Genomic DNA, 26,680 nt, shown 5'->3' with positions numbered 1-26,680 from the left:
AATGACCCTAAAATGAACCGCTTAATACCATGTGGCTGACCTCCTTTGTCTTTTTGAAAGATTTTTTTTTGGTGAGTTTACTCATGATAGACATGCCTACCAAAATTCATGTTGCCAAGTTAAAGTAGTTCTATGGCTGAAGTAAAAAAATCCTGATGTATCCAAAAGTATCCCTCAAAAAAAATTTGGCTAAAATATCCTGTGTCCTTTCAGGCATGGCTTCTTTTTTGTGGGTCTACTCATTATAGACAATTCTTCCAAATTTCATATTGCTATAGGTAACAAGTGTCAGCGGCAGAATTTTAAAAACATTCCCGTCTGTTGTCTGTGGATGAAGAGTCAGAGAGAAATGGCCAGACATGGCGGCTTCAAACAAATGTGGCTAACTTACTGTTTGTTCGGCCTTTTTTTGTGGCTCTACTTACGATACGCATGCCTACCAAATTTCAGGTCAAGTCCAAAATTCCCTTTTTCCCCAATCACAGCCATGACTCCAACTAGATGTGAATTTCCACCGAGATGAACACAGAATTTGGTGACGTTTTGAGAATCAGTTTATTCAGCTGACAAAAAAACTCAGGAGGCGGGAAAATCCCAGACGCGTAGCAGATCACAAAGAATGATCTCTTCCACAATGTTGTGAATCAAGAGTTAAAATGCCACACACACACACACACACACACACACACACACACACACACACACACACACACACACACACACACACACACACACTAGCTGTCCAGCCGAAGGAGATCTTTGGCTTTTTTCAGGTTGTGGTCCACGGCTCCATTCAGGAACTGAACCCAGGTTAGTTCGGCTTCACCACAGATGTGACTGGACCTGGTTTGGGGGTGGAGAAAGTGACAGACGGGAAGAGGACGGATAATCAACGCGGAATTCGTTACGGCATTGTCATTTTAAGGCAGATCGAGCCGCAGGCGTCTGGCACAAACACCAACAATTTTCTCAAACACATCCAACTGTTCCGCGAACTCCACAAATATGCCACTTCCTTCACACCTGTCCACACACTACTTTACTGACTCCTGAGCTGGCCTGACTTGAATTCTTGTACTCGTGCCACTGAAATCAGACTTGAAACAGCTCAACTGAACTCGAATTTCAACGCGAGTTAGCAACCACTGCAAATGCAGGAACTTTCTCGGAAGCGTTCCGTGACACAAAAATAGGTTGGGGACCGCTCTTTTATGCCATTTGATGGGCACTTCTTTAGATTTAAAACACAGTTTTTAAATAATACAAAAACACAGAGAGCAAGAGCAATGCAGAACTCGGAAATAATGTAGAAAGAGTCCAACAGTGGACTTAATGTAACAAAAGGCAACTTCTGCCGTGAATAATCACCTCATAATTTCTTCCCTCATGGTGGACTGGCAGAAATTAAGAGCAAGCAGAAAATGGCCCTCACCTGATTATGGCGAGGACTTTCTTCAAAAGCGCCGCCAGTTTGGTCACCTGCAATTAAAATGACCACTTATCACTTCTCCCAACGACAGCAATCTCCCGTATTGCCATCGCAGAGATGATAAGAAAACTGGAATCTGTAAAAATGAAGAGGCCTACTGAAACACCCAAGAAGGTGCGGAAATGTGTGGCAACTAAACTAAATTTGACAAGATTGTAAGAAAACCTGACAGGCGGGAACGGCCCGGGGCACACATGACCACTGAAGGAGCTGCAGGAATTTCTGGCAATGACTGACCGATCCCTACCTGTAACAACAATCTCCCATTTGTGTTTTTTTTTCCCTGAATTGTTTAGGGGCAGAGGTCGAGGATTCAATTCCAGCTCTGGCCTCCCTGTGTGGAGTTGGCATGTTCTCCTCGGGCCTGCGTGGGTTTTTTCCGGGTACTCCGGTTTCCTCCCACATTTCAAAAACATGCATGGCAGGCTGATTGAACACTTAAAATTGTCCTTAGGTGTGAGTGTGAGCGCGGATAGTTGATCGTCTGTGTGTGCACTGCAATTGGCTGGAAACTACAACATAAAAAGCGGACCATCCCACGACCCCCCCAACATACACAGATACATATCCCCACAAGCATGCCCGTGCTCCCTCGCACGCACACACACACACACACACACTCACACACAAAACAAGTACCGGTACACTTAACCTGATGAACTACATTTAAAATAAAAAAAAAACATGGCAAGGCAAAGAGGAAGCAGCTCACAGTGTGGCGGTCCCCAATGAGGAAACACTGGAGCTTAAAAAAGAAAAAACTTAAATTCAAGTAAGTATATAAATAAGTCATTCAGGAGGCAATCTAAAAAGATGTTTAAGCTTCCTCTTATTTTAAAAAAAAAAAAAAAAAAACAGGCTCTGCGGACCTGATGTCCTCTGGCAGGCCGTTCTGTAGCTGGGGAGCAAAATGGCCGAATAAAGCCTCATCGTGTGTTCTGGTCCCCACCCGGGGAATAATCAAAAAGGACGTCGGGATCCGCGAGGCGAATATGATTAAAGCAGTTCAGATAAATAAGAGAGCCCAAGACCGTTAAGACATTTAAACACGAATAAAAGCACCTGAAAATCAACCCTGAAACGAGGGAGCCGTTGCAACGATTTTAAAACCGGTGTCACCCATTCACAGAAAAAAACCAATAACATGATTCAAAAGATATGCTTTTTGCTTCAACCAACCCCCACCCCCTCCAGACCCCTTTCCGGGATTTCTTCTGAGTCCTCCTGAGAGCAAATGTTTTTTTTTTGCAGCAATAACTTGAATCAACTTGTAGACAATCTGAAAATAAGTACTTCCTCTTAGAATTGGTTTGCCAATTTTGTTGAAACATGTTTGGTGGATTTAAAAAAAAGAAAAGTCTACACACACCCTATTCAAAATGAGCATTTCTGTGATATCATAAAATGAGACCAGGAATAATCCTTTCAAAACATGGGCCATTAATGCAGTTTATAACCTCTGCAACTCAGCCAAATGTATTTTTTTTTCATCCTTTCGAGAGCCGAAGTAAAAATAACTGAAATATGGTTGCGCAGCCTGAACAGCTGAACCTTATTTGGAGTTCATCTGAGGTACTTGAAATGGTGGCAGGTGTGTGCTGCATCCTATTTAAACGTGGCTGTTCCATTCTGAATACAGTCCCAATTGTAAGAACGGTGTTTTAGATCACTACGCTGGAAAAAGATTTAAAATGATACAGTTTGGATTTGAAGGTGGTAAACGAAAGCGAGTTGCGGCGGTCGGGTGAGAGAGGGTTCCGAAGCTGGAGAGCAGAGCGGCTGAAGGCCACCTTGCCGTCGACTGAAAATAACATCACAGTTGATCAGGGCTTGGGTAAGGAACAGTCGCTGCTCAGCTTGCGAACGTCACATGACTCCACCCGGAAAAGAGGTCCCTTGCTGAGGATCCAAACCAGTTGAGTTTTCTGCTTAATTCATATTCCGCAAACACAATATTCATCAGAATATCATGTTTAGATGGGCAGGGCCACACCAAACTGGAAATGTTGGACTTGACCTCACCTTCGGGAACGTCTTGCGCAATAAACAGGCGTCAATCAATAACATCAAGGTTCATTCAATTTGATTGCTCATACAATCACTCATGCGACAAACCACAAGAATCTGCAGGCGAGCCACTCGCATTCCTTACCAGTTTGGACGTGTGTGCGTGTGTCTGTCTGTGTGTCTTTGTTGTGCGAGCATTTTGTGAGTCTGTGTGTGTTTGGGCGGGTTGACGTGTGTGTGCTTGTTTTTTGTTCGTGTTTGTGGGCATTTTTATATGCGTGCGTGCGCTTTTGTGCGTGTGTTTAATGTGCATGATTATGCGGATGTCTGTTTATGTACGTTGGTGTGTTGTAATGTATGTGTACATGTCTGCGTGTGTGGGCGGCAATAGCGTGCATGCGAGTTTGAGTGTGTGCGTGTGAGATGTTATTTGAGTACACGTGCTTGTGTATATTTCCCTGTGTGTGCAGTTTTTCTTGTTTGTTTGTTTCGAAGTTTAGCATTTCAGCGTGTTTGTGTGTTTTCTGTGCACACGCATTTTTGCGTATTTGTAGATCAGCATGTGCTTTTGTGCACACGTTTTTGGATTGGATTGGATTTTCGGATTGGATACAACTTTATTGTCAAGTGTTTTTGTGTGGGCGCTGTCGACTTACATGACTGTCCACACTGTTGTAGTCCAGAGGTGGGTACACACACAAAGCCAGGTCATCAACTCTGTTAAGAAATACAAAATGAACATGAGAAGCATGCTTGTGTGTGGGCGTGTTTTTGTTGTCTTTTGACAACAACAGTTGGCGTGTCAAGACAAGACTTTTTTTTTTTTTTTATAAACAAGAAGCATTTTGTTTTTTCTACTTTGGCAAAGGTGTTTTGGTGCTTCCAAATGCTACACAATACGAGGCAAGCGCCAAAAAATGTGTGTGGGTGAAGGTACTTTTTTTCAAAGGTGGATAAGTAGGTGGATGGAAAGAAACAAGGAAAGCTTGCTAAATAGGTAGAAAGACTGCTTGGGGCGTTGGAAGGAAAGGAATTAGGTAGGCAGGTCGCGTTTGTGTGTGTGTGTGTGTGTGCGTGTGCGTGTGTGTGTGTGCGCGTGTGTGTGCGTGTGTTTGTGCGTGTATGTCTGTGCGTGTGCTTGTACGTTGGACCGCATATGTACCCTGGGCTGATTCCCTTGATGCCGTCGACAAGGTCGTCTAGCTGAGCCACGCTTTGCGGCGCGTGGGCGTCCCCGTGGGTCCTGACGGCCGCCGTCGTTTTCCTCAGGCAGGCGGCCGCCGCCTTCATCATCCCCTGGCAGGTGGCGACCACGCGGCGGTCCCGCTCTGACCAGTACGTGTCTCGGTTGCCCCGCGGCTCCTCACCACCCTCCTCGTCATCCAGGATGTCCCCAAACGGGTCGTGGGCTTCGGACAGCGCCTGGTAGATCAACGCAGACGTTCCTGTTTAGGTGGAGTTGCGCGCAGGGGCGGCCGTGTAGCATCTGAGCGGCCTCTACCTGCTCTAACTCCTCAATGGCGTCTTTGACAATGCCGCTCTGCCCAGTTAGGACCACCACCACTGCAGCCTTATTGTCTGGAAGGGAAACATCAATTTTGAAAGAGCTGGTTACTGAGATGAAAGTGGACTTTCGTGAAAAAAAAAATTATATATATATATTTATGTTGTCAACTATCCATCCATTTTCCGAACCGCTTGATCCTCACTAGGGTCTCGGGGGGTGCTGGAGCCTATCCCAGCCGTCTTCGGGCAGTAGGCGGGGGACACCCTGAATCAGTTGCCAGCCAATCGCAGGGCACACAGAGACGAACAACCATCCACGCCCACACTCACACCTAGGGACAATTTAGAGCGTCCAATCAGCCTGCCATGCATGTTTTTTGGATGTTGTCAACTAATATCCGGATTAATTTTAGGCAATTTTTCATGAAAATGTGTAAATCCGGAATTCCGGGAAAATCCGTAGTACTTTCATCACTGTGGTTAAGTAGGAGGGTAGGTACAGAGATAAATGGGAAGAGGTAGGCAGGTCGGTACGTCGGTTGGTAGGTGGCCAGCTAAGTCCGTAGGTAGTTAAGTAAGTAGGCACTGTTGGTAATTTGTTACGTAATTATGGAAGTGATGCACACGAACTAACCTTGAGGTAGGCAGGTGACGCGGTCACATGCTGACCACACGCCTCCTGTAGACCTCAGCTGCTCCTGAGTCAGACTAGGAGGAGACAAGTCAGTTCTTCACCTCCCCCAACCTAAATCCTTTCTCCGGACATCGTTGTGTGTACCTCTGTAATGGCGAAGTAAGTATGACCTCCAGGAGCTGCATCAGCCCCTCCAGAACCTGCACGGTGGCGTCCCGCACTAGCTGACGTAGACTGACGCCTGGCACAAACAAAGGGAATAACGAAAGAGCACAACATTTCCTGCCATTTTCCCATAACTCTAGGAACATCGCTGACATAGAATGGTGGGGGGGACCAAGTTGAATTGGCAATATTCCACCGTCAGAATGCTGGCACACAACCCAAATAGAGGTGGGATGATGTCTGTGTGTAAGGACATTCTGCATTACTGGTACAGGGGTGGCAGTAATAGTCACTTTTATAACGCTTACCAATTTCCACCTTTCGTGTTCAGGTCTGTGTAAACGGCACTGATGTGCAACATCAACCTGATAACTTTCCGCCTTTGAAAGTTCGCCAATATGTGTAAACATTACACGCTGACATCCTTTGGCCTGTTTTATTTCCACCCCCCCCCCCCCCCACCCCGCAAAGGCAACTAAATATGCTGTTATGGCATTGCTGCCTGAAAGCAGGAGATTGTCTCAGTTAGCAAGCATTACCTTGGCTCTTGGGAAGCCAGTAATAAATGGTGGCGAGGCTGAGAACGCTTTTGCGGACAGAGTCAGCCAGCTGCTCTCCATCCTGCGGTGAGAAAACAACCCCCCCCCAAAAAAAAACAATAAACAAAAAAAAGAATGTATGGTCACAGGCTGATCCTGTCACATCTTCCCAAAATGTTCAGATAACTAACTTGCTGTGACGGCAGCGGCGGCTTGGAGAAGGCCAGGCTGACTTTCGTGGCTTCCTGAGATACCGCCTTCACCGCCTGGCCTGCAACACAGAGGCTTAGAATTAGCATTAGGGTTACAGCTGTCCATTAGCATTGAACGGGTATAATTATCATGTATCTTCCACTGAAGTACTCAACCCAAAGTGTCCCAAAAGTTGGAGAGGTTGAAGTCTCCGTCACGCTCATTGGGCTCTCCGTCTGAGGCAGAAACACAAATGTTAGTGTTAGCATTTGAGCTCCATATTACGGAAGCACAGTTGACTTCATACCACACACAAGTAGACCCACTCAATGTGTGGCCCTTCTTTTTCCATTACAGCGCCAACAGGGCCTGTCACTATCGAATATGTTTTTAATCAATAATTATTCTATCAACTAGCTGGAGAATATATTATTTTGTATTAACGTGTATTGTCAAACACTTTTTTCCTTTATTACTGGTTACTAACCAAATATTGTTGTCCATCGAGTAATGTTCAGTGATTAAAGAAACAACTAAACAATTGTGTAATATTACTCCAGAGGGAGTTTTACTCCTCAACCTTTATGAAATCATTTTAGTTACTGGATGGGTCATTGTTTTACGTAGTAAAGCTGACTACTGCCCAAAGATGGCTGGGATAGGCTCCAGCATGCCCGCTACCCCTGTGAGGATAAAGCGCTTCAGATGATGAATGGATGGTAGTTGATGTTTTAAAATGTCTTTTTTTTCTCAAAAGATAACAATGGTCGACAGCAAATTGTACTCCTAGATGTGTTTCGGTTGGTATTTTTTTACGCTGATTTTCAAAAATGCCTTTACTTTTTTCGAGCACATCAGGTTTTTAACTGATTTTCATTTTTAGGTTTGACCTGCGCAATACGGATTTTATCATGCGTTGAAATTTATAGCTATGACGTTTCAGAAAAGAAATCCACCTGTTGTTGATCCTTTTCCTTAATTCATAAATTTTATGACATATATCCATCCCGTAACGTTGACGTCTCAAGTCAGGGGAGAAATAGTCCTGTTAAAAACTCGTACAGTTACCAATATGTCTGACGTCATAGAATACGGAGTCCTGCTAAAACGATAAAACCAGTATAGTGTGGCTTTCACATTCGTTTTCTTTTCCTACGTTTTACGTCAGTACGGTCGACATCATATCATTTTGCAAAACCTCAAAGTTGTGTGGTTCTACGTTACGTTAGCATTTAGCTCCCCGTTACACCAAGGAGTCTAACAATGCTAAGCACGCTAACGTTAGCATTATTTAGCTCATAGCGTTGCTCCCGGACCCGAAGCAGGCCAAACTGACCTCGAACCCGAGCCGTGACGCACTGGACGGAGTTGAGCAGGTTACGGAGAGTCAAGCCGACATTTTGCGCCGCGTTGTCCTGCGCGTCCATGCCGGCACCCTCAACCAAAAAGTTGCCAGCAGACGCGTTGTTGTGGAACCCAAGTTTAGCAGCCGCAGTATGTCTTCACGCTGGACGCGGGGACCAGTAAAGACGACGTACAACCGGAAGCTGGAATTAAGCACGAACGTTTGATAGCTTTGTCTACCTCTTGTGGTCATTTGTGGAAGAACGTGCACAAACGTCTTACGTGCCCTTTTTTGTTGGTGTGTCCCATAGTCGATATTTTATTTATTCTAATTTTGTCCCATTGTTTAGTATTTGAATGTGTGCATTCTTCTATCGTACCATATAAAATATTTCATATATACATACATCTAAACTACCTTCTATCAGTGTACAGCACTGTACTTCGAAACTTTTCTCGTACTGATTTCTCGCGATCTCTTCTTGGATGTGCGAGTGTGTATGTCTAGGCGTGATATTCAACTCAGTAATGAGGCTGAGTGGTTTAGTGTGACGCAGGAAAGGGGTAGGGAGAAGGAAATTTAGCATGGAGGAGGAAGAAGAAGATGGAGTGGGAAGTGTCGCACAAATTGTTGTGTTACACAATATGTTGCCCACTCAGTTGTAGTGCCCCCGATGTTACCTAATTTCATGTGGAATCAATTTCCTTGTTCTATAGTTACACCAAAAACACTTTTTGTGACAAACACGCTGACAAATGTGTGATGTCAGCGTGTTTTCTTGTGTGTATGAACTCCCCCTCCCAAAAGTAAATCTAGGTTTGTAAGTCTACTGCGTCCAGCTCAGTGAGGGTGAACAGGAGACGGGGAGTGCAGACAGAGGCGAGAAGGAAGTGTGTGTGTGTGTGTGTGTGTGTGTGTGTGTGCGTGTGTGTGTGTGCGCGTGTGTATTGGAGGAAGACAGATTGTGTCAGGTAATGAGATAGAAAATGGAAGAGAGGATTTGTGCTCCACTCAGACAGACATTACCTCACACTCTGCTGCAGTGCTGTGATGTTGCCAACTATGTCTGATATTATGTCACCGGCTAGGTTACTCACTACATCAGGTCCACTGTTACAGTATTCTTAGCTCATTATTTTGCACATTGTCACCCGTAATGACGACCGCTCTGTCTCCCATTATGCCACACACTATGTCCAATTACGTGGCCTACTGCATGGCCATTGTCAGTTTCCATACAGTAGTACACGGTGCACCCCAGGAGGGGGAAGCAGAGGGCCTCTCTGACTTTTGATATACCGTCAAAATTATTATATCCAATTACTGTATATCCATCCATCCATTATCCTGACGAGGGTCGCGGGCGTGCTGAAGCCTATCCCAGCCGTCTTCGGGCAATAGGCTGGGTACACCCTGTATTGGTTGCCAATCAATCAAAGATTGTTAGGTGTATGTAATATTAATTAATTTCATTTATCGCATAATAATTTTAACGATCAGCACTGTGGCTCAACAGTTTGTGATATTGAACATTTTAACTAAAAACGCGTCTCTCTCTCATTTGACGTCACCCCACGCTAGCACTTCACCGATGACGTCACAACATAACGTTCCAATTGACATTTTCCCGTCATTGGCCACGTGACAAAAGCCCCGTAAGAGAGATCGCGTTCGCCTCGTTGCGTCTGCGCAGGCGCGCCGCAACTATGAATGTGTGTGTGTGTGTGTGTGTGTGTGTGAAGGGGGGGAGAGAGAGAGAGAGACTTCCTCGCCAGACGTCTGGTTAGTTGAGTCGCCGGTCGCACACGGGAACACGGAAGAAATGGTACCAAACCCAAACTGTTCAATGATAGACAGACAGACAGACAGACAGACAGACAGACAGACAGATAGATAGATAGATAGATAGATAGATAGATAGATAGATAGATAGATAGATAGATAGATAGATAGATAGATAGATAGATAGATAGAAACAAAGAAAGAAAGCCATGAGAATTTAAACGTTCCAACTTTTCATGGGTGTCCTGAACGCAACGGCCGCCAATGTCTCGTGCGCGTGTGGCTGCGCGCGCCTCAGCTCCGTGCACGTCATGGACGCAAGTGAGTACAGGAATATGATTATTACTCTGATTAATGCGATCAACGTGGGCCTGTTAAAGCTCGCGGCATGCGTTGAAAAGTTACAGTGTCAGCAAAAGTGGATTTAGTGTTACTTTTTGTTGCTCGGAGATGTCAACTTTGACGTTTTGTGTTCTCGCGATATTTTATGTGCGTGGCTGTTGAAACGTGAAATATTCCACTCTCTGCGTGCAAAATGAAAGGGGAGTGAAAAAAGACGGTGCTCCCGTAAGAGTTTGTGTCATTTTTGTGGCTTCGTCATCCGGAAGCAGACGTCTAGCCGGGAAGTGTGTGGTGTGTGGTGTGTGAGTGTGTAAATGTGTGTGTGGTGTGTGTGTGTGCTTGCGCGCGCGTGCGTGTGGTCATAATGGCTTGTCTGAATGCTGTTCTCTTGCTTTTTGTTTTTTACCTCATTGGTGTTGTCCATATGAACCATATTTCTCTACGCTAGGATGGTTTTTACATATTTCGGCAAGTGTCGCACTCCTTTTGTCCAAATTCTTGTTTTTTCTTCACTTTTAGCCCACAGTCTCCCATTATGTTGCCAACTCTGTCCCCATCTATCATCTCGGTAAGCTCCCATTATGTGTCCCATTATGTTGCCCACTGCATCACCATTTAGTTTGTCTCCAACTATGTCACCCACTACATCTCCCATTATGTCACCCACTATATTACCCATTATGTTTTTCATGAGGTATCCCAGTGTGTTGCCAATTATCTCTCTCTTTATGTTATTCCTATGGCGCTATGTCTCTCCACCTTTTAACTTGCTGTAGGTGTGGTATATACATCCTCCGCCTTTCTTCCATCCTCCTGATCTGGAAGTGTCTGCTTCCAATCGGAGGCCACATACACGCACACACACACACACACACACGCACATACGCACCTGTTCCGAGTGGATGACTTGCTCGTCAAAGATCATGACATCAGCATTACTCAGAGGCTAGACGTGTGTGTCAGCTGGATGACTTCACTTGGATTGAGTGTGTGCGTTTGAAAATCAGCTCCCAAAGTCAGTTCGACTTGGAAACATTAAATTTGTTATACAAGTCTGGAGTGAGAAGACCCACAAAAAAGTCTCATGGAGCCATACTGGAAAATTGACAGGCCGTCTGCCGGTTTGGTTTCAATTGGCCATTGCTGCCCTTGAAGCCAGATACCCTGCACACTGTGAAATTTGGTAGGCATGTCTGTCACCAATAGAGCCACAAAAAATGTTTTAAGAGACCATGCTCAAAAATTGATAGCGATTTTGGCATTTTGGTTTGAATCAGCTATTGCACGGCCCTCTTGAAATTGTGTTGTTTCTTCATCATTATTTCAAAAATTAAGCCCTTGAAGTTGCTTACCCTGCATGTCTGTCACAACTAGACCCACAAAAAAGTCTCAAGACGCCTTGCCGGAAAAGACGCAGGACGTCTGCCATTTTAGTTTGAATCAGACATTTAATGTCTTGTCGGCTGTTTTGAGGGCTCCTTAAATATTTTTAAATATAAAGCCCTTGAAGCCTGTTACCCTAACCAAGATAAAACCTGGCAGCTTTGTCTGTGACGAGTTGACCCATGACAAAGTCACATGAAGCCATGCCCAAAAGGACACATCTATACTACATCAATGGATCAAGCAAAGCATGGAACTGACAATGCAACTCCACTCAGTCAGATCTTGCGTGAATAAATCAATAGGTTACCCCAATAATTGTATTGCCAATCCTTGCAGGAATTCCAAACACACCACCTCCATGCTTTAAAAAAAAAAAATTGTCCGCTGTCACTGGAGCTGTCAGCTGTTTTTTGTTTCTCCGTCTAGACTCTAGACACTGGCAACTCAGACGCCACAAAAGCAGCGCGTCATGTATGCAAATGAGGGCAACGTGTGCATCTGGAGGGTTCCAGGCCTTGCATATGATCTGCATACACGACGGCGTTTAGCCTGAGCCCTGCAGACATGTCAGGTCGCCTTTGTTGTGTCATTCATTAGTCTGGAGTCCAAAATGTCAACACACATGCCGCCTCTTCCTTGAATTAGTGTGTGTGTGTGTGTGTATGTATGTAAGGAGGAGCGGGGGGGGGGGTGTAAATAACCTGCAGGTGTCTGGGCCCTCGATAATTAGCTCTCCAAATGACTCCAAACTTGTTCAGCAATTAATCCGGTCATCCAACACGGCAACATTAGCTTTCTGAGTGTTCACAAGAAATACGACACCTTTCCATCAATTTCGTGTCATGTTACTCAAATTTCTACATCTCAAAATAATTTTGGGACAGAAGTGTGAAACCTCTCAAGTCGTCCTTCACACTGATGATTTCCAAGCAATTAAAAAAACTTTTGGTTTCCCATAGGTCACCTTTTTTTTTCTTCACATTTTATTCCCTGTGTGTTCCAATAATTTTGTCCAAATTCCACTTTCACTTTTGGGAATTTGGAAAAAAACACGTGTAGCATTAGGCTGTATGACTTTGTTTGGACAAAATGTTGTATATAGTTTCACAATTTGCTGTTAAGATTCGATTAGATAAGGATGATTCAAATATCCCTCCCCCCAAATTAATCAGCAAAAAAAAATGATGAGAATGATTTTTCTCTCAGTTGTTCTGTTCAACAATTAAAATGATTATTTATTCTTTAATTAATCAGTCATCAGAATTTTACTTTGCCAAATTGGAATTAGCATTGGCCTAAAAAAAATCCATAGTGTTGGGGTCCTAGTTAAAGTATATGTTTGATTGTCTTTATTTTTTGGGCCTCGGTCTCAACAAATCTAGTGGACCCAACAGGCACGGACGAGGACTTTGAGCGTGCTCATCTCTTACAAATTGAAAACGTGAGGTGAAAGTACTTCAAAACGTGAGATGAAAGTACATCAAAAAGAAAATAATATGGCTCGCTATTTTGACACACTTTGGTGTGCGTGGTTCCTCCCAAATTTTCTTCTTCTTGTCACTGACAGTTTTGTGTGGGTTTGGGCGCACGTTTGTTTTGTCTACAGTCAAGGTTTGGACACACGCGCGCTCACATACACGCGTACTCACACACACTGCTTGTCTCTATTTTCTACGGCTGGTAATAGTTTGTTTTCTCTGTAATTTGTTTTTCCTGTGGTGCTATTTTTTATTCTTCTAATAGTCCTCTTATTTGTCATACATGCTCATTCAGTGTACCTTAAAACAGCTTCACGGGCGTTATCACCAACCAAATCTAAGCTTAAAGCTAACACGCAACGGGAAACGCCATAGAAGGGTTAGCCGCAATTAGCATTGTTATTCCCGCTGTCACTTTTGCAGAAATGCGACAGACGCAAACACAACAGCCAGCGATACCCAGGGCATGTGTACTCTCGGCTGAAACAGTTTGAACTGCTGAAGTTTATAGATTCAGAATTTTATGAGTCAACTCAATGACTACACCTCTTTTTTGGGGGGAGGGCGCTCATTGGCACTGATGTTTTTTTTTTGTTTGTTGCTCTCTCTCCATCTCTCTCTCTCTCACACACACACACACACACACACACACACACACGCACACACACACACACACACACACACACACACACACACACTGTCAAACTTGCCCTGTCTGACTTCACACCCTTTCAAATTTAAATGACTTGTGCGCGTGTGTGTGCGTGTGTGTGTGTGTGTGTGTGTGTGTGTGTAGTCTGGATCCTTCTGGCTGGCATTCTAATAAGGCACACTCGCATACATTTGGCCTGTGAGAGGCAGACAAGCAGCTGATCATAATGAGCTTTGATTTTCATACGTTTCAGACACTGTGTGTGTGTGTGTGTGTGTGCGTGTGTGTGTGTGTGTGTGTGTGTGTGTGTGTGTGTGTTTGCCATCGACAGACATTGAAGAGTCATTTGTTTGTGTCTTGTTCCTGAAAGTTTTTTCAAGCGTCGTAACACCACAGATTCTATTCATTAGCCCATCTATGGTGTTTCCCTTATGTGTTACCATGATGCTAACCAAAGGCAAATTTGTGTGCTTGTTTTAAAGGTGTAATTCTCATTTTTTTATGTTTACTTTGACAGTAAACATCAAGTAGGGTAGGCAAGAAACGGCGTGAAGCCTTTATGGAAAAATTGTTCCCTGTCATTCAAACTGCTGCTTGTTGGCGAATGAGTTGAGTTTCCTTCCGCCGTACGCTGCGTACAAGTTGTTGCTTTCAAACAATTGGCCGAACGATGGCTTGTATCTCAAAAAAAACAAAAAACCCCGAAGTCAAGTCACTTGTATGTCGAAGAACCACCAATATGTCATGTTAGCTGCGTAGGCAATCATTTCGTCAAACACACACACCCACATACACATCCGTGAGAGTTTTACGGAGCAAAGTTCCCACACTTGTTGGCCTCACTGTGACCATGCAGCACAAAGTCAGTGTGTGTGTGTGTGTGTGTGTGTGTGTGTGTCTCCTCTATATAGCCTTTCTCATGGAAATAGGCAAGCAAATTGTGTGACCTACACATGCGCACACACACACACACACACACACACACACACTCAGCTGTCTGTGCTATTTGTGAGTTTCCAGACTGCTGAGTCACGGTGGGACTGGTTGACGGTAGAGGGAGGGGTGTCTAGTCCTCTTTTCTTCGGTCACTTTTTTTCCTATTCTTTCTTTTTTAACTGTTAGAATTGTGAGGCTTAATGCAGTCCCACTTTGTGCCACCATTTAATGGGGCAGCACTTGGCACTACCGGAAGAGATGCAAAATAAGAGCAAGAAGAAGAAGAAGTAGAGTAGGTCCCCAACTAAACTTCAGTTGTGTCGGTTGTTCTCACAGGGCAGAGCATATATGGACGTGCAAATGTGTGCTTTGTTTGTATGTGTTGCTGTGCCGTGTGTGTTTAAAGGTTTGTGATTGTTTTAGCATCTTGGCTAATTTCAGTTAGCCCCTTAGCGTTTGGTTGCATTATATGTTCGCATGAAGCCAGCACACTTTGATGAGACAAAATGATATGATTTGGTTGAACAATTTGGTGTTTGAATATACATTGGTGGCTTGAAATACGAGTCTAATTCATTCCGTGACCATGCTCGTCACTCAGAAGATGCTCAAATCATCCTTTCCCATTGAAATGAACTGGAATGCATCTAATCTGTTTCAGAACCTACCAGTTTGACACACACTTCTGAAATAAGATGGACTGTAGCTACTGTCATTCATCCAGGTCATTTAATTCTCAGGGCATCAAGTCGATCGCAACTAAACTGCTCTGTTTGCCTTCGATCACCTGAGTAGGCTTCATCAGTAATGACACAGTGCCATCTATGATGAGTGCAGTTCTCGTTAGCACACAGTTGTTGTCCACGTATGATTGGATTCGATAGCATGGTCCCACTGCCGCTGGCTCTATTAAGGATTTCTTAACTGGCTTGGTCGGGCTAGCGTCTGGCGATGGCCCGACGCCGGCCTCGGGCCACCACGAATGTCACACCTTGTGCCCATGGGCATCAAATTGGTGACCCCAAATTCAGAACAACTGCCCCACGATAAATGCGGCGTGGCTGGTTCTCACTGTTTTGCTAACTGAAACAAAAGTGCGGCATTGAAACGTGACACATTCGTTCACAACAACAAAAAATACTCGCGCCAAATACGAAAGTTATTCATCTGTAAATATTGGTGATTGCTGATACCACAAACTAAACAAATGCTTGCTTATCACCACCATGTTTTTTTTTAATTTACATTGTCTTGAAACGCTTAAGCCAATGCGGAATCCCCTACTTTCACAGAAACACATGCCTGCATCCTTTTCCCAAGTTGAAATTTGAGTTCCTCATTATACGACATGCATCCCCCCACTCAACACTTTGCCCCCCACTACCCATCTGTCTTAGCCAGACAGCCCCCTAGCACCCCCTCCCCATCAACAGTGCCGCCCTTTTGTTCATAGCCTTTTGCAGCAAGAAAGCGGGTGGTGGAGGGCAAGGGGGGTCACCGTCAGCTGTTTGAGTTTTGTGTGGGAATGCGGGGGGGAAAGAAAAGAGGTGAAAGAGGCTGCGCAATCACAGTAACTGCATGTCGGCCTGCCGGGGAGGACGCACACTCTTCCACCATTTTAGTTGGTGTATTTTTTGTTAGTATTTTTCATTTGTCGTGTCAATTTTGAATGCGGGAATATCAACAGCCCAACGGACAGACTTGCAACGATGCATCCTTCAGCAGGGGCGCACAACCATGACAAGTGTGTGCCGACGCAACTGTGTGGTGAGTGAGGCCGCCATAGCGCATCAGCCACGATATCACGATATGGCCATGATTTGATCAACGATGTAAAATGGAAAAAAAAAATTCGCTGTGGTGGGAAAAACATGTAGAAAAAAATATTTTCTAAATTGAATATAAGGTACATTTACAAAGTAAAATATCGTAACAATTCTGCAGATATCACGATACGACGATGATGTGATTGATATCAATCAATTGATATTTTGAGTCGAATCATGACAAAAATGAAATAATTGAACACAGGAGTTTAATTGACCTCAAAATGTGATAAAATATTTTTACGATATCCTCATCAGGGTATCACAAAATTGTCAGAAAAATGAAGAGAAAACAACTGAAGAGAGAAGTTGAAATAACCTCGTAACGTGATCTTATGTTTTTCCGATATCCTATTGATCTTATTGCAGTACAGCATATGTGGTCAGCGATATGTTCAATGAAAGCATCAACGATTTAAAATGTATTTATTTGTTTATAAAAATGTGAGTGACATATGTTTGTGCAATATTATTGCCATATTTTGCACTTTTGCAATTTTCATCATATCATGATCTCACAACACAGCAATGACATGAAAGGCAAGGAAGAAAAACTTCAACATAGACATCAAATAATTACATTTTAATAATAATAATAATAATAGATTTTATTTATAAGCGCCTTTCAAGACACCCAAGGACACTTTACAATAACAAAAAACACAAAACAATTTTCTTAATAATTGTAAAAAAAAATGTAACAGGCCAAGTTACTTTATAATGAAAGAATGTGATTCACACATTGAATTGAAAACATGAAGGAAATTCCTTCCTTTCATAAACTGTCGCAATATAAATGTGTGATACAGTATATCGCCATATGTTGCTAACTACTGCATCACAGCATACCGATGGCGTGATAAATTGATATAGTGGTAGAAAACCAGCTGACCTTGGCAAAATAAATGTTGCAAAGATTTCACAATCTGTAAAGGACGTGATAGATTACTGAAAGATTTTATCGGTGCTGATATCACAATAAAATCGTGTGTGTGTGCGCGCGTGCGTGCGTGCGTGTGTGTGGTCACAGGACATTTACAGCACTGTGTGTACTGTCTAGACATTTGTGTTTGTGCGTGTGTGCGTGTGTTTGTGTGTGCGTGTGTGTGTGTGTGTGTGTGACCTCTTCGTGCACCCTGTTAAAAAAAATCAGTGTGAGAACAGCACTGTGTGTGCGTGTGCTGGGAGGCGGTGGAGCATTTCGAGCAGACTGCTGCTAAACAAAGCCTGCCCTGTCTGTCTGGTCTGGAGTGTGTGTGTGTCTACGTGCGTGTGCGTATGCGCGTACATGTTTGTGTCTGGGCGTCTGACACACTAAACCTGCTGCATCTCATCATGACAGAGCAAATCATTTGCAGAGGTGGAAAGTACCACAAAATGTGGCGAAAATGTCTGCTTCAAAGTCAAATGGCAGACTTGCTGTCTTTTCGGGCATTGCTTCTTGAGACTTTTTTTTGTGGGTCAACTTGTGACAGATGTACCTACCAAGTTTAATTTTGCTAAGACTAACTGGCTTCAAGGGCTGAAAAAACAAAAATAAAATAAAAAAGCTTTTAAGGACTCCAGGAAACTAATGATGGAAAATGAAGCTTCAGATGTGTCTTTTGAACCACTTGTTATATTTTTTGACTCCTCTAGATGGCACTCTTGCTTTAAATAAAAAGGGTTAATGAAATGGCAATTCAGTTTTTCAGTGCGATGTTGAACAGACAGTGCCATCTGGAGGAGTCGCAAAAAAAATCCCAGAACTAGTTCGTGAAGCAAATGTGAAGCTTAATTTTACCATCACCACTGGAAAGGGCTAACAAGACGCTAAATGTCTGCTTCATAGTCAAATGCAATACTTTCTGTGTCTTTTCGGACATTGCTTCTTAAGATTTTTTTGTTTCATCTTGACTTCCCCTTTAAGACTTTTTTTTTTTGAGAGTGTACTCCTAATAGACGTGTATCAAATTTCTTGATGTCAAACTGGCTTTGGGGGCAGAATTTCAAAACATGAAAGTGCTGCAGATATGCAGGAAAAGCTTAATGCTGTTTTCATTGTCCAGCTTTTTACCGTGTGTGTGCATGTGTGTGTGTGTGTGTGTGTGTGTGTGTGTGTGTGTGTGTGTGTGTGTGTAGCCCAGCTGGAGTTGGTTCAGATGGTGGTGATCGTGGTGGTGATGATGGTGATGGTGGTGGTGGTCACTTGCGTGCTCAACCACTACCGACTGTCGGCGCGATCACTGCTCTCCAGACAAGCGCCGCTGCCGGGGGCGGGACCACGCCAAAACCTCACCGTGGTGAGTCGGGCGACTTCGTCCTTTGCCTTGGAAAATCGAATAAAAAAAAAAAATCTGTCCAAATGAATGAAACACAACTTCCAAGCATATGAAAAATAAATAAAAAGAAAACAGTCATGCCTGAGGGGAACTCATGATAACATTTGCCTACTTATTGCCTACAACTTATTATGGTTATTGTTCATGTTTCCCTGAATTTTGAATATGTGGCCATCAGGCAGCGGGTCTGTGGAGCTCAGAGTGTCCGAGTGGCGTCAGGAATGAGGTAACAGAGGCTTCCTGGTTCCTGCTTCCGGCTATGACCTCACAGTTATATGACCTTCCGCCGTCCTGTTTTGGCAGCACGGATTCCACCCCCGTGGTTCAGAGCGAGGCGCACCGTACCTCCCGCGGCGTTTCCCGCAGGGCTGTGCCCCTCCCGTCGCCGCCCGCTTCCAGCCCACGTTCCCGTTCCTGCGCCACGACCTGATCATGGACCTGCCGCCCACCATCTCGCTGTCAGACGGCGAGGAGCCACCTCCATACCAGGGCCCGTGCACCCTGCAGCTACGGGACCCCGAGCAGCAGATGGAGCTGAACCGAGAGTCCGTGCGGCCGCCACCGAACCGCACTGTCTTCGACTCGCACCCCCTGGACCCGCCCACGTCCTGTGTGCGCGCCAGGTAACCCGTGACCGCCGTCCTCCCTAAATCTCGCTTCGAAGAAGGTTTGAAGTGGGTTCAGGGCTAACGGTTTAGGTTAGGTGGCACTTGATCTTTTCCATTGGAGTAGTACCTTTCCTTGTGAGTTGAATTATTTCCCAGGACTTCAACCTTCACTGGGGGCTAGACCCTTCTCTTTGGGACTAGATCCTTCTCTTGGGATTAAAGTTCTCTCTTGGAACTGGATCTTTCTCTTTGCAACCTTCCCTTGAGACCAGAATCTTGACTTGGGTCCAGAGCCTTTTCTCAGGCCTCGATCCTTATCCTGGGATTAGGACCTCCTCTCAGAGAGTTCTTTCTCTTTGGTCGAGTACTTTTTATTTAGGCCTCAAATTGTCTTCAAGGACAAATGCCTTCTCTTGGGACTATAGTCATCTCCCAAGACTAGAACTCTCTCTTGGGTTTAGAACCTTGTCTCTGGATTAGATCTTTGTTTTGTCATTAGGACATTCTTTTAGAGCGAGATCTTTGCCTTTGGACTAGACGGCTCCTTTGGGACGATTAGCATTAATGGTTGTGGGTGTTAAGGTCCAGGGTTTGTATTATTATGATTATCTTTGAGGGTTATGACTTTAGGGGTAGAATCCTATCCCAGGTGTCGAGCCTGCTAGTGGGACTGAAAACCTTACATTGTACTTACATGGGACAATGATCTTCCCCTGGGACTTGAATTGTCTCTAGGACTTGAAAATTATTTTCCTTTCACTCTGGCTTGGGGAGTTCTAGGTTTTGAATTAGTGTACTGTTAGGTTTTAAGGTGAAGAGGTTAGGGGACTTGCTTTAGGGCTACGGTTAAGATTAAGGGTTGCAGTTAGGTGATCAGGGTTAGTGTAACGTTAAGGTTAATGGATCAGTTTCTTGTAGGGTAATGGTTATGGGTAGGAGAATGGTTGGTCAGTATGGTTTAGTGTCGGTTCAAGATTAACGTTTAGGATTAGGGTTCAACTTTGGGGTTCTCACATGAGCAGCAGCTTTCGTGTGGACCTTTCTCTGGATCCAAAGTGGTGGAGTCCTGGTTGTCGTTCGATGATGTCACTCACTCGTGCTCTATTAACCGGTGACATTTTCTCCACAGCCTCCAGGCAACCCGGCAGCAGAAACAGAAAGGAGCTCCCCCTACTTATAGCGAGGTGCTAGGACATCTCTACCACCCGCTGCCAGAAGTGGATAGCCGGAACGCCAGGAACACAAAAGGGAAATCCGCAGACCTTCGGCAGGTGTGAATCCATGCTAGCTAGTGAGCTAGCTCCGACTGGTCAGTAACCTGTGACGACCAACCTGCACTCTTATTGGTTGGGAATGAGAGATAGTTTGCGCCTCACCGCCGGAGATGTCATTTCCTGTTGCACAGCATTCTACTTCCTGTCGAAGGATTGTTACATATTTACTTGTTTGTTCGTCTTCTTCAAACTTCTTCGAGAGAACTATTTGTTTCGTTCACTTGAAATTTGTTCAGTCTGCTTGTGTCATGTTTCAATAAGTGACTCGAATAAGGTACATACAAAAGATTGGAGGTGAACCTCTGATCTGTTTTGCTGACACTGAGTAGATCTAAGCGCCCAGGGCACAATTTCAGGAAGTCCACTTCCTTTCTTGAACGGTTGAGGACATTCCGAAGCAACGCGAGGATATTCCTTTCAAAGGAGGCTCACAGACAAAACCACATTTTCAGAGTGATCTAACCTGCTCAAATTGATCTCATTTCATTCATTGGAGCATATTCCTTGAACTATGCTAGCACTGCGACATACTGTACTTGTGCTGGGCCATACTAGTGTTGGGCCATAGTAGCACTGGGACATACTGGACTAGCACACAGAATTATTTGTTCTTTGCCTCCTTTTGGTCTTTTCCTACTTAGCATGTGCCTGCCTTAATGTTCTCCACTTGACAGAGGAGTCAACGCTAACCGATTAGCTGGTGAGATTCTTGAAAGACGATTTCTACAAAAGCTTTGCACAAAAAAAAAACTCCAAAACGTCTGTGATGAGCAACATCATTTCTAATCAGTAAAATATTTTTTCCTTTATTTTATTTTAAGGAAGAAAAAAAAAGACTGTTGACATCCTGTCTTCTGCCTACTTGCTACCAAGTTGGAAATGTTTTATTTTATTTATATGAAAATATGAAAATAATTGCACTGTTTTCGTATAGTAGAGAGACTTTTTTTTGTAAAAGGAGCTCTGTCCATTGGACTCACACTTTTTTACAGTCTATATTTGAAAGACTCAATTTACAAAACAGACAGTCAATAAACACACAGTTAGCCTCCCCTCCCATTGGCCAAAAGATTGGCCCTCCCCCAAAACAGCCAATAACCGTTACACAATTTGTCAGTCCCATTTTGAAGCGTTCATCTTCAGTTTATACACTTTTTCTTGTCTTTGCCACATAGAGGGACAGCCAGCAAAGACGTGCCATGCAAAAAAAAAAAAAACATGCATGCCCCAAACACGCTTCTTGTTTCTATCACGTTGTGGGGTTACAGATGCAAACCATTGGCTGGTGTGTGCGTGTGTTTTAGTGCATGTTGTTTTGGTGTGAGCACTTTACTGCGTAAGACAAAAGAAAACATCACAACCAATCCAAGTCAGCCAGAGTTGCCATCCAATCAGACAACAATGAACATCCAATCCCCCATCTTTTTCTGTCATGCGTCGGCATGTGATTGGTCACCACGGAGCGGACACATGGAAGTGTTAACAAATGACACGAGTGTCTGTGGGGACCTGTCTACAAAACCGTTGCAAAAAAGGCACTGCAGACCCAACAAATCCAGCGCCCACTCAGCTCCGGTCTTTATGCAACAGCGCACTCTGCAGGGAAGTGGCCGCACTACATGCCCTAATGTTAGCATGGTCGCTAAAGTTAGCTTGGTTGTGGTGCGCTTCACCCACTTGGAAGAGTCGCGGCGGGTAAGACAAGACCGGACGGGTTCTGATCAGGGATCCTGCAGTGCCGATGATGTCATGTTTTTTCGCTGTATACTGATTGGTGGAGGAGGTGGAAGGGGCGGGGTTCTTCGAAAGGCTCAAAACAGGTGACAGCAATGTCAAGTTTGGACAGGATGCAATTAGATTGATGGGGCGTGTGTGTGTGTGTGTGTGTGTGTGTGTATGTGTGTATATACTGTATATATCTATGTGTGTGTGTGTGTGTGTGTATGTGTGTATATACTGTATATATATACACACACACACACACACACATATATATATATATATAGAGAGAGAGAGGTGTGTGTGTGTGTGTGTGTGTGTGTGTGTGTGTGTGTGTGTGTGTGCGTGTGTATTCGTGTGCACGTACTCAAACTTGTTTTTGTGAGATTATGGTACCATTGGTTTAAAGTCAGAACATTGCCCCCCCCCTGCCTTTTGTGTGTGTGCGCGCATGTGTTTCCTGGGAAAGCGCTGCTGCTGTCTAGACTGTAAACCAAACACACTGAGTAGACTAAACAAACTCAACACACACTCACACACACCTGGTTGGCCTCTAAAGTTACCCTAACCCCCCCACCCCCTTACCCCCTTCCCTGCATCACTTCGTCTTTGCGCCAGCGCTTCCTACTTCACCCCCTCATTGACAGAGCTCCTTCTGCAGTCTCCATGGCGATGTTTTTTTTTTTAATGATGAGAATGGCCAGTTAGGGCTGTCAATCATCCTGTGACACGCCTCCCTCATGGCCTGAAAGATGTTTGGATCATGACTGACACATGATGATGATGATGATGATGATGATAATGATTTTGTAGTGAGAGTGGTGCAATACATCCAGTTTGCCTTTTTTTCATGCTAGTTTAGCTTAGCATTGTTGTTGTAGTTTGTAATGATTTTTCTGCACACATTTCCGCGTCATTCCGTCCGTTTCTTGTGTCCAATCATCACTGAGATTTAAACTTTTGTCAAAGTGTCTTTGCGCTAATCACGGCGTCTACACACATGTGCCTTCTGCATTTTTAGCTTACTCTGCATGATCTTAACCCAACAGATTGCCTCCTATGCTTTTTTTTTTTAAATGAAGAATAATCATTAGTTTGTCAAGTTGTGATGCTGCGTTTGCTAGCCGCTGGGAATTTGGAAAACTTTCACTTTGAGCTCAAAACATGGTGGAGATATCTCAAAATAAATAAATAAATAAGTGATGTACAATGATATCCAGTGGAACCTCCAAAGTAGAACACAATCCTTTCTATGAAGTTCTCGTCAAAACAAATTTTCCTTTAAAAATAATTGATACACGGGACTCACCATTTGTAGGCATCTCATCGACACAATGCCCTATATTCACTTACTGTTGTTCTAAGTTCAGAACTGTCATAAAAGTGCCCAACAAACAAGATAAGCAATGTACCATAAAACTAAAATAAAGTACAACTACTCGCTCAAAATCTCTGACAGACACAGACTGGGAAAATAAAAAGCTAAGGAAAATCAAAGCACACACAAGAGGCATCTCGCAGGTCAATGGCTTGAATGCCTTCCTTTTTTTGACCTGGTAAATTTCTGTTTGAACTTGAAATTGTTGAGATTGATATTGGAGGTTCGGCTGTCAATTAACTTGCAGGTCAATTATGAATAAAATGCGCTGAAATGTGTTGTGGAAGGTCAACTTTTGAGCGCAGCTCTCTGGCACTTTCCCCTGCAAATTGCCGTTTTTCAAGTTTTCTCCAACACAGCATCAGTGTTGTGTTGAAACGCTGCCCAATGGCAAACATCAAACATTTGACGTGGACTCAAATGTCTCCTACAATTTCTACCTTTCTTAAGAGCTTTCGGAAAATGTTTTGGACGAGGGTCACACGTGGGGAAGTTCAGCACAATCTATTCCTGTTTGCTGCCTTTTTGAAAAAAAAAAGATTTTATTTTGACAAGGAAGAATCCTGTGGCTTTTTTTTGGTTGTTTGTTTATTTGTTTGTTTGTGTGTTTGTTTTAGGGCCGACCTAAATTTATTTATTTATTTTTTTAAATAAGGCCGATGCAAATTCCGATGTTTGGCCGAATAAAATTCCGAAGGCAAATGAATCAGCTGATCTAATTGGAAAAGTACATGATGAATAAAATAACATTTTGTTTTGTTTTTTGGGGCGATTACTGCTTAGAATAATAATTTACAGGCAGATCATTTGACTGTTGTGTTTAACTTGAAAACTGAAAGAAAAATTGGCAAAAACTGGCAGATTTTTTGATGTTTTTTTTGGGGGGGTGATAATGATTTATGTTGTAATGTGTGTATATATTTAAAAAAAAAAACTAAACAGACAAAAATCGGCCGATTTTACAAGTACTATTCTCGGCTGAATCAATGGTCGGGCCCTAGTTGTTTGTTGTGCAACATTCCCAAGTTGACGCATGTTCGATTTTGCATTCAATGTGTACTCGTGTGACGTTCGCGTCCATGTTGTCGCCAAGAAAAACAAAACTGTTCTTGTTGTTGTATGATGGTTGGAATCATTTCAATTTGGTATCTGGTCGAAATAAATTTCTTTTGTACAAACCTTTGTGTGCTTTTTGCCTTTTTTCATGTAAGCTTTGTGCACGCAAGGTTTGAAACTGGACTTGCTTTGGATATTTGGCAGCAATAAAGTGTGTTAATGGCAATTAAATACAAACACAAAAAAATTAACGTTTTTTTGTCACACTTTATCGTTCAATTTTCCAGCTCCTGACGTGCACACCTTGGCCATCTTGGGTTAGCATCATTTTCATTTCATCAATGTTCACATGTTCATAGAAACGTCTCAACCCCTTCTCTCACCTCATCAGTTTGGCACGAATATTAGTTGTTCTTTCCTTTGAGTACTGTTTTGTTGTCTGTCTACGTGTATTGCTTCACTGTTTGTCTTCAATCTGTTGTTTAAGAAAGAGACACACACAAAGTGTGTATTTATTTCATTTGGTTAAATGGAGCAGATAATCGCCATGCATGCATGGCGCCACACTGCCCCTGAGAGGCCACAGCGGGAAGTTATTTGTGTTGCTTGTTTTTATTGTATTGCAGGCAGTTGAATATATTATTTTCTTGTTGTTCTTTTAAGTCATATTAAAAGTTGAGTTTTGGTCGTTGAATAAATACTATGAATTTAAATAATTCATAGTTGTGTGAAGTGAACAGTCAGCAAGGGATTAATTTTTTTTTTTTTTTTTGGAGCATTAAAAACATTTTGTTGTCTGTGTTTAAAAAGGGGCGGCCCGGTGGTCCAGCGGTTAGCGCGTCAACCTCACAGTGCAGAGGTACCGGATTCAATTCCAGCTCCGGCCTCCCTGTGTGGAGTTTGCATATTCTTCACGGGCCTGCGTGGGTTTTCTCCGGGTATTCCGGTTTCCTCCCACATTCCAAATACATGCATGGCAGGCTATTGACACTCCAAATTGTCCCTAGGTGTGAGTGTGAGCGTGGATGGTTGTTCATCTCTGTGTGCCCTGCGATTGACTGGCAACCAGTTCAGGGTGTCCCACGCCTTCTGCCCGAGGACAGCTGGGATAGGCTCCAGCACCCCCCGTGACCCTTGTGAGGATCAAGCGGATCGGTAAAAGGATGAATGGATGTTTGAAAAGGTGCAATGGCAGCTCGTATCCAGCATATGGCAGGCTCGGCCACATTATAAGGAACACAAACAGAGATCTTTTGCATATCGACTTCCTCCCTTTCACATTTCTCCACCTGTTCAAACCATTCCAACTTCAAATTGTTTTGCTGAATCGGACCATTTTCGGAACTATTTATAATGTCTCCCAAAATTCCCAAATGAAGAGCTATCTTACACATATACCTCCACATTCTTCTTTTCTTGATCAATTCAAATCATTCCAATTTCAAACTGATCAGCTCAGCAACCTTCTAACTCCCACAATTCCAAAACATAATTCCTGCTCCTTCCATATTTTCCCCACCCACGCTACAAGTCAGGTCAATGAATTCACGAATTCCATTGTCTGGTTGCGGTGTGACGCGTCGATGGAGACCAAACAGAATGAGTAGGTAGGTATGCATAAACATGTTTTTGTAAGAAGTAGACCTTGTTCCGGTTGTTGTGCGTGTGTGTCTTTCCCTGAAGTGCAGAAGGCAAGACGAGTGCTGTTGAAAACGTGTCAGTGATTATTAACTTTGTCCACCGTCATTATCTTTACGTTACACAATAGCTGAGAACAACAACACTCAAGAACACGTTCACCACTTCATTGTTCCACCTTTCATTTTACGATCCTTTCGGCTTGCGTACTTTTTCACGAGCATCAGTTTTTGTCATCAGTATAAAATATAGATTCATCCTCAAAATATCTTCGCCCTTCAAATTTCCGTTTGTTGCTGTAATGTGCAGGGTGGAAAACAACGTTTTTTGTTTTTTAAATGGCATTCTTATATAGTCTTTGTAACAATTCTGTTCCTTACATTGCTAATCGTCCATCATTTCTTTTT

The 26,680-nt window shown here is 43.6% G+C and overlaps 2 protein-coding genes across 4 annotated transcripts; one reads left to right on the top strand and one right to left on the bottom strand.

Moving 5' to 3' along the window:
- Positions 1–319: 319 nt before the first annotated feature.
- Positions 320–8,043, bottom strand: ccndbp1 (cyclin D-type binding-protein 1). Its single transcript, XM_086117808.1, has 11 exons — positions 7,869–8,043; positions 6,709–6,768; positions 6,532–6,611; positions 6,341–6,422; positions 5,781–5,877; positions 5,637–5,710; positions 4,998–5,074; positions 4,659–4,918; positions 4,153–4,213; positions 1,433–1,479; positions 320–843 (listed from the first exon to the last, which is right to left on the bottom strand). Exons 1-11 carry the CDS (start codon positions 7,957–7,959, stop codon positions 735–737), a joined length of 1,038 nt encoding a protein of 345 aa, XP_085973934.1. The 5' UTR covers positions 7,960–8,043; the 3' UTR covers positions 320–734.
- Positions 8,044–9,653: 1,610 nt separating this feature from the next.
- On the top strand, positions 9,654–24,758 carry LOC147201726 (protein TMEPAI-like). 3 transcript variants are annotated; one of them, XM_086118310.1, is made up of 5 exons: positions 9,654–9,980; positions 18,401–18,561; positions 18,779–18,826; positions 18,904–19,223; positions 20,338–24,758. In XM_086118310.1, the coding sequence occupies exons 1-5, from the start codon at positions 9,896–9,898 to the stop codon at positions 20,483–20,485; spliced, it is 762 nt and encodes a 253-aa protein (XP_085974436.1). In that variant the 5' UTR covers positions 9,654–9,895; the 3' UTR covers positions 20,486–24,758. The 3 variants fall into 3 exon arrangements, with proteins under 3 accessions (XP_085974436.1, XP_085974437.1, XP_085974435.1); XM_086118311.1 differs by lacking the exon at positions 9,654–9,980 and adding an exon at positions 14,470–16,220; XM_086118309.1 differs by lacking the exon at positions 9,654–9,980 and having other exon boundaries at positions 14,470–18,561.
- Positions 24,759–26,680: the final 1,922 nt, after the last annotated feature.

This window comes from Hippocampus guttulatus, chromosome 8 (genome assembly GCF_054856545.1).
Source record: "Hippocampus guttulatus isolate MCC_2025c chromosome 8, RoL_Hgut_1.0, whole genome shotgun sequence".
Lineage (NCBI taxonomy): Eukaryota > Metazoa > Chordata > Actinopteri > Syngnathiformes > Syngnathidae > Hippocampus > Hippocampus guttulatus.
The sequence above is the reverse complement of the archived record's forward strand: the minus strand, read 5'-3'. Positions and strand labels throughout refer to the sequence as shown.

Excerpts from the sequence above, each read along its gene's own strand:
- ccndbp1 (XM_086117808.1), bottom strand. The coding sequence starts at position 7,959 with ATGGACGCGCAGGACAACGCGGCGCAAAATGTCGGCTTGACTCTCCGT. Across the intron at positions 6,612-6,708 it reads CAACTTTTGGGACACTTTGG|GCCAGGCGGTGAAGGCGGTA; the intron begins GTTGAGTACTTC and ends TCTGTGTTGCAG. Across the intron at positions 1,480-4,152 it reads ACAACAGTGTGGACAGTCAT|GTGACCAAACTGGCGGCGCT; the intron begins GTAAGTCGACAG and ends TTTTAATTGCAG.
- LOC147201726 (XM_086118309.1), top strand. The coding sequence starts at position 18,292 with ATGCAGGAAAAGCTTAATGCTGTTTTCATTGTCCAGCTTTTTACCGTG. Across the intron at positions 18,827-18,903 it reads CGAGTGGCGTCAGGAATGAG|CACGGATTCCACCCCCGTGG; the intron begins GTAACAGAGGCT and ends CTGTTTTGGCAG. Across the intron at positions 19,224-20,337 it reads ACGTCCTGTGTGCGCGCCAG|CCTCCAGGCAACCCGGCAGC; the intron begins GTAACCCGTGAC and ends TTTTCTCCACAG.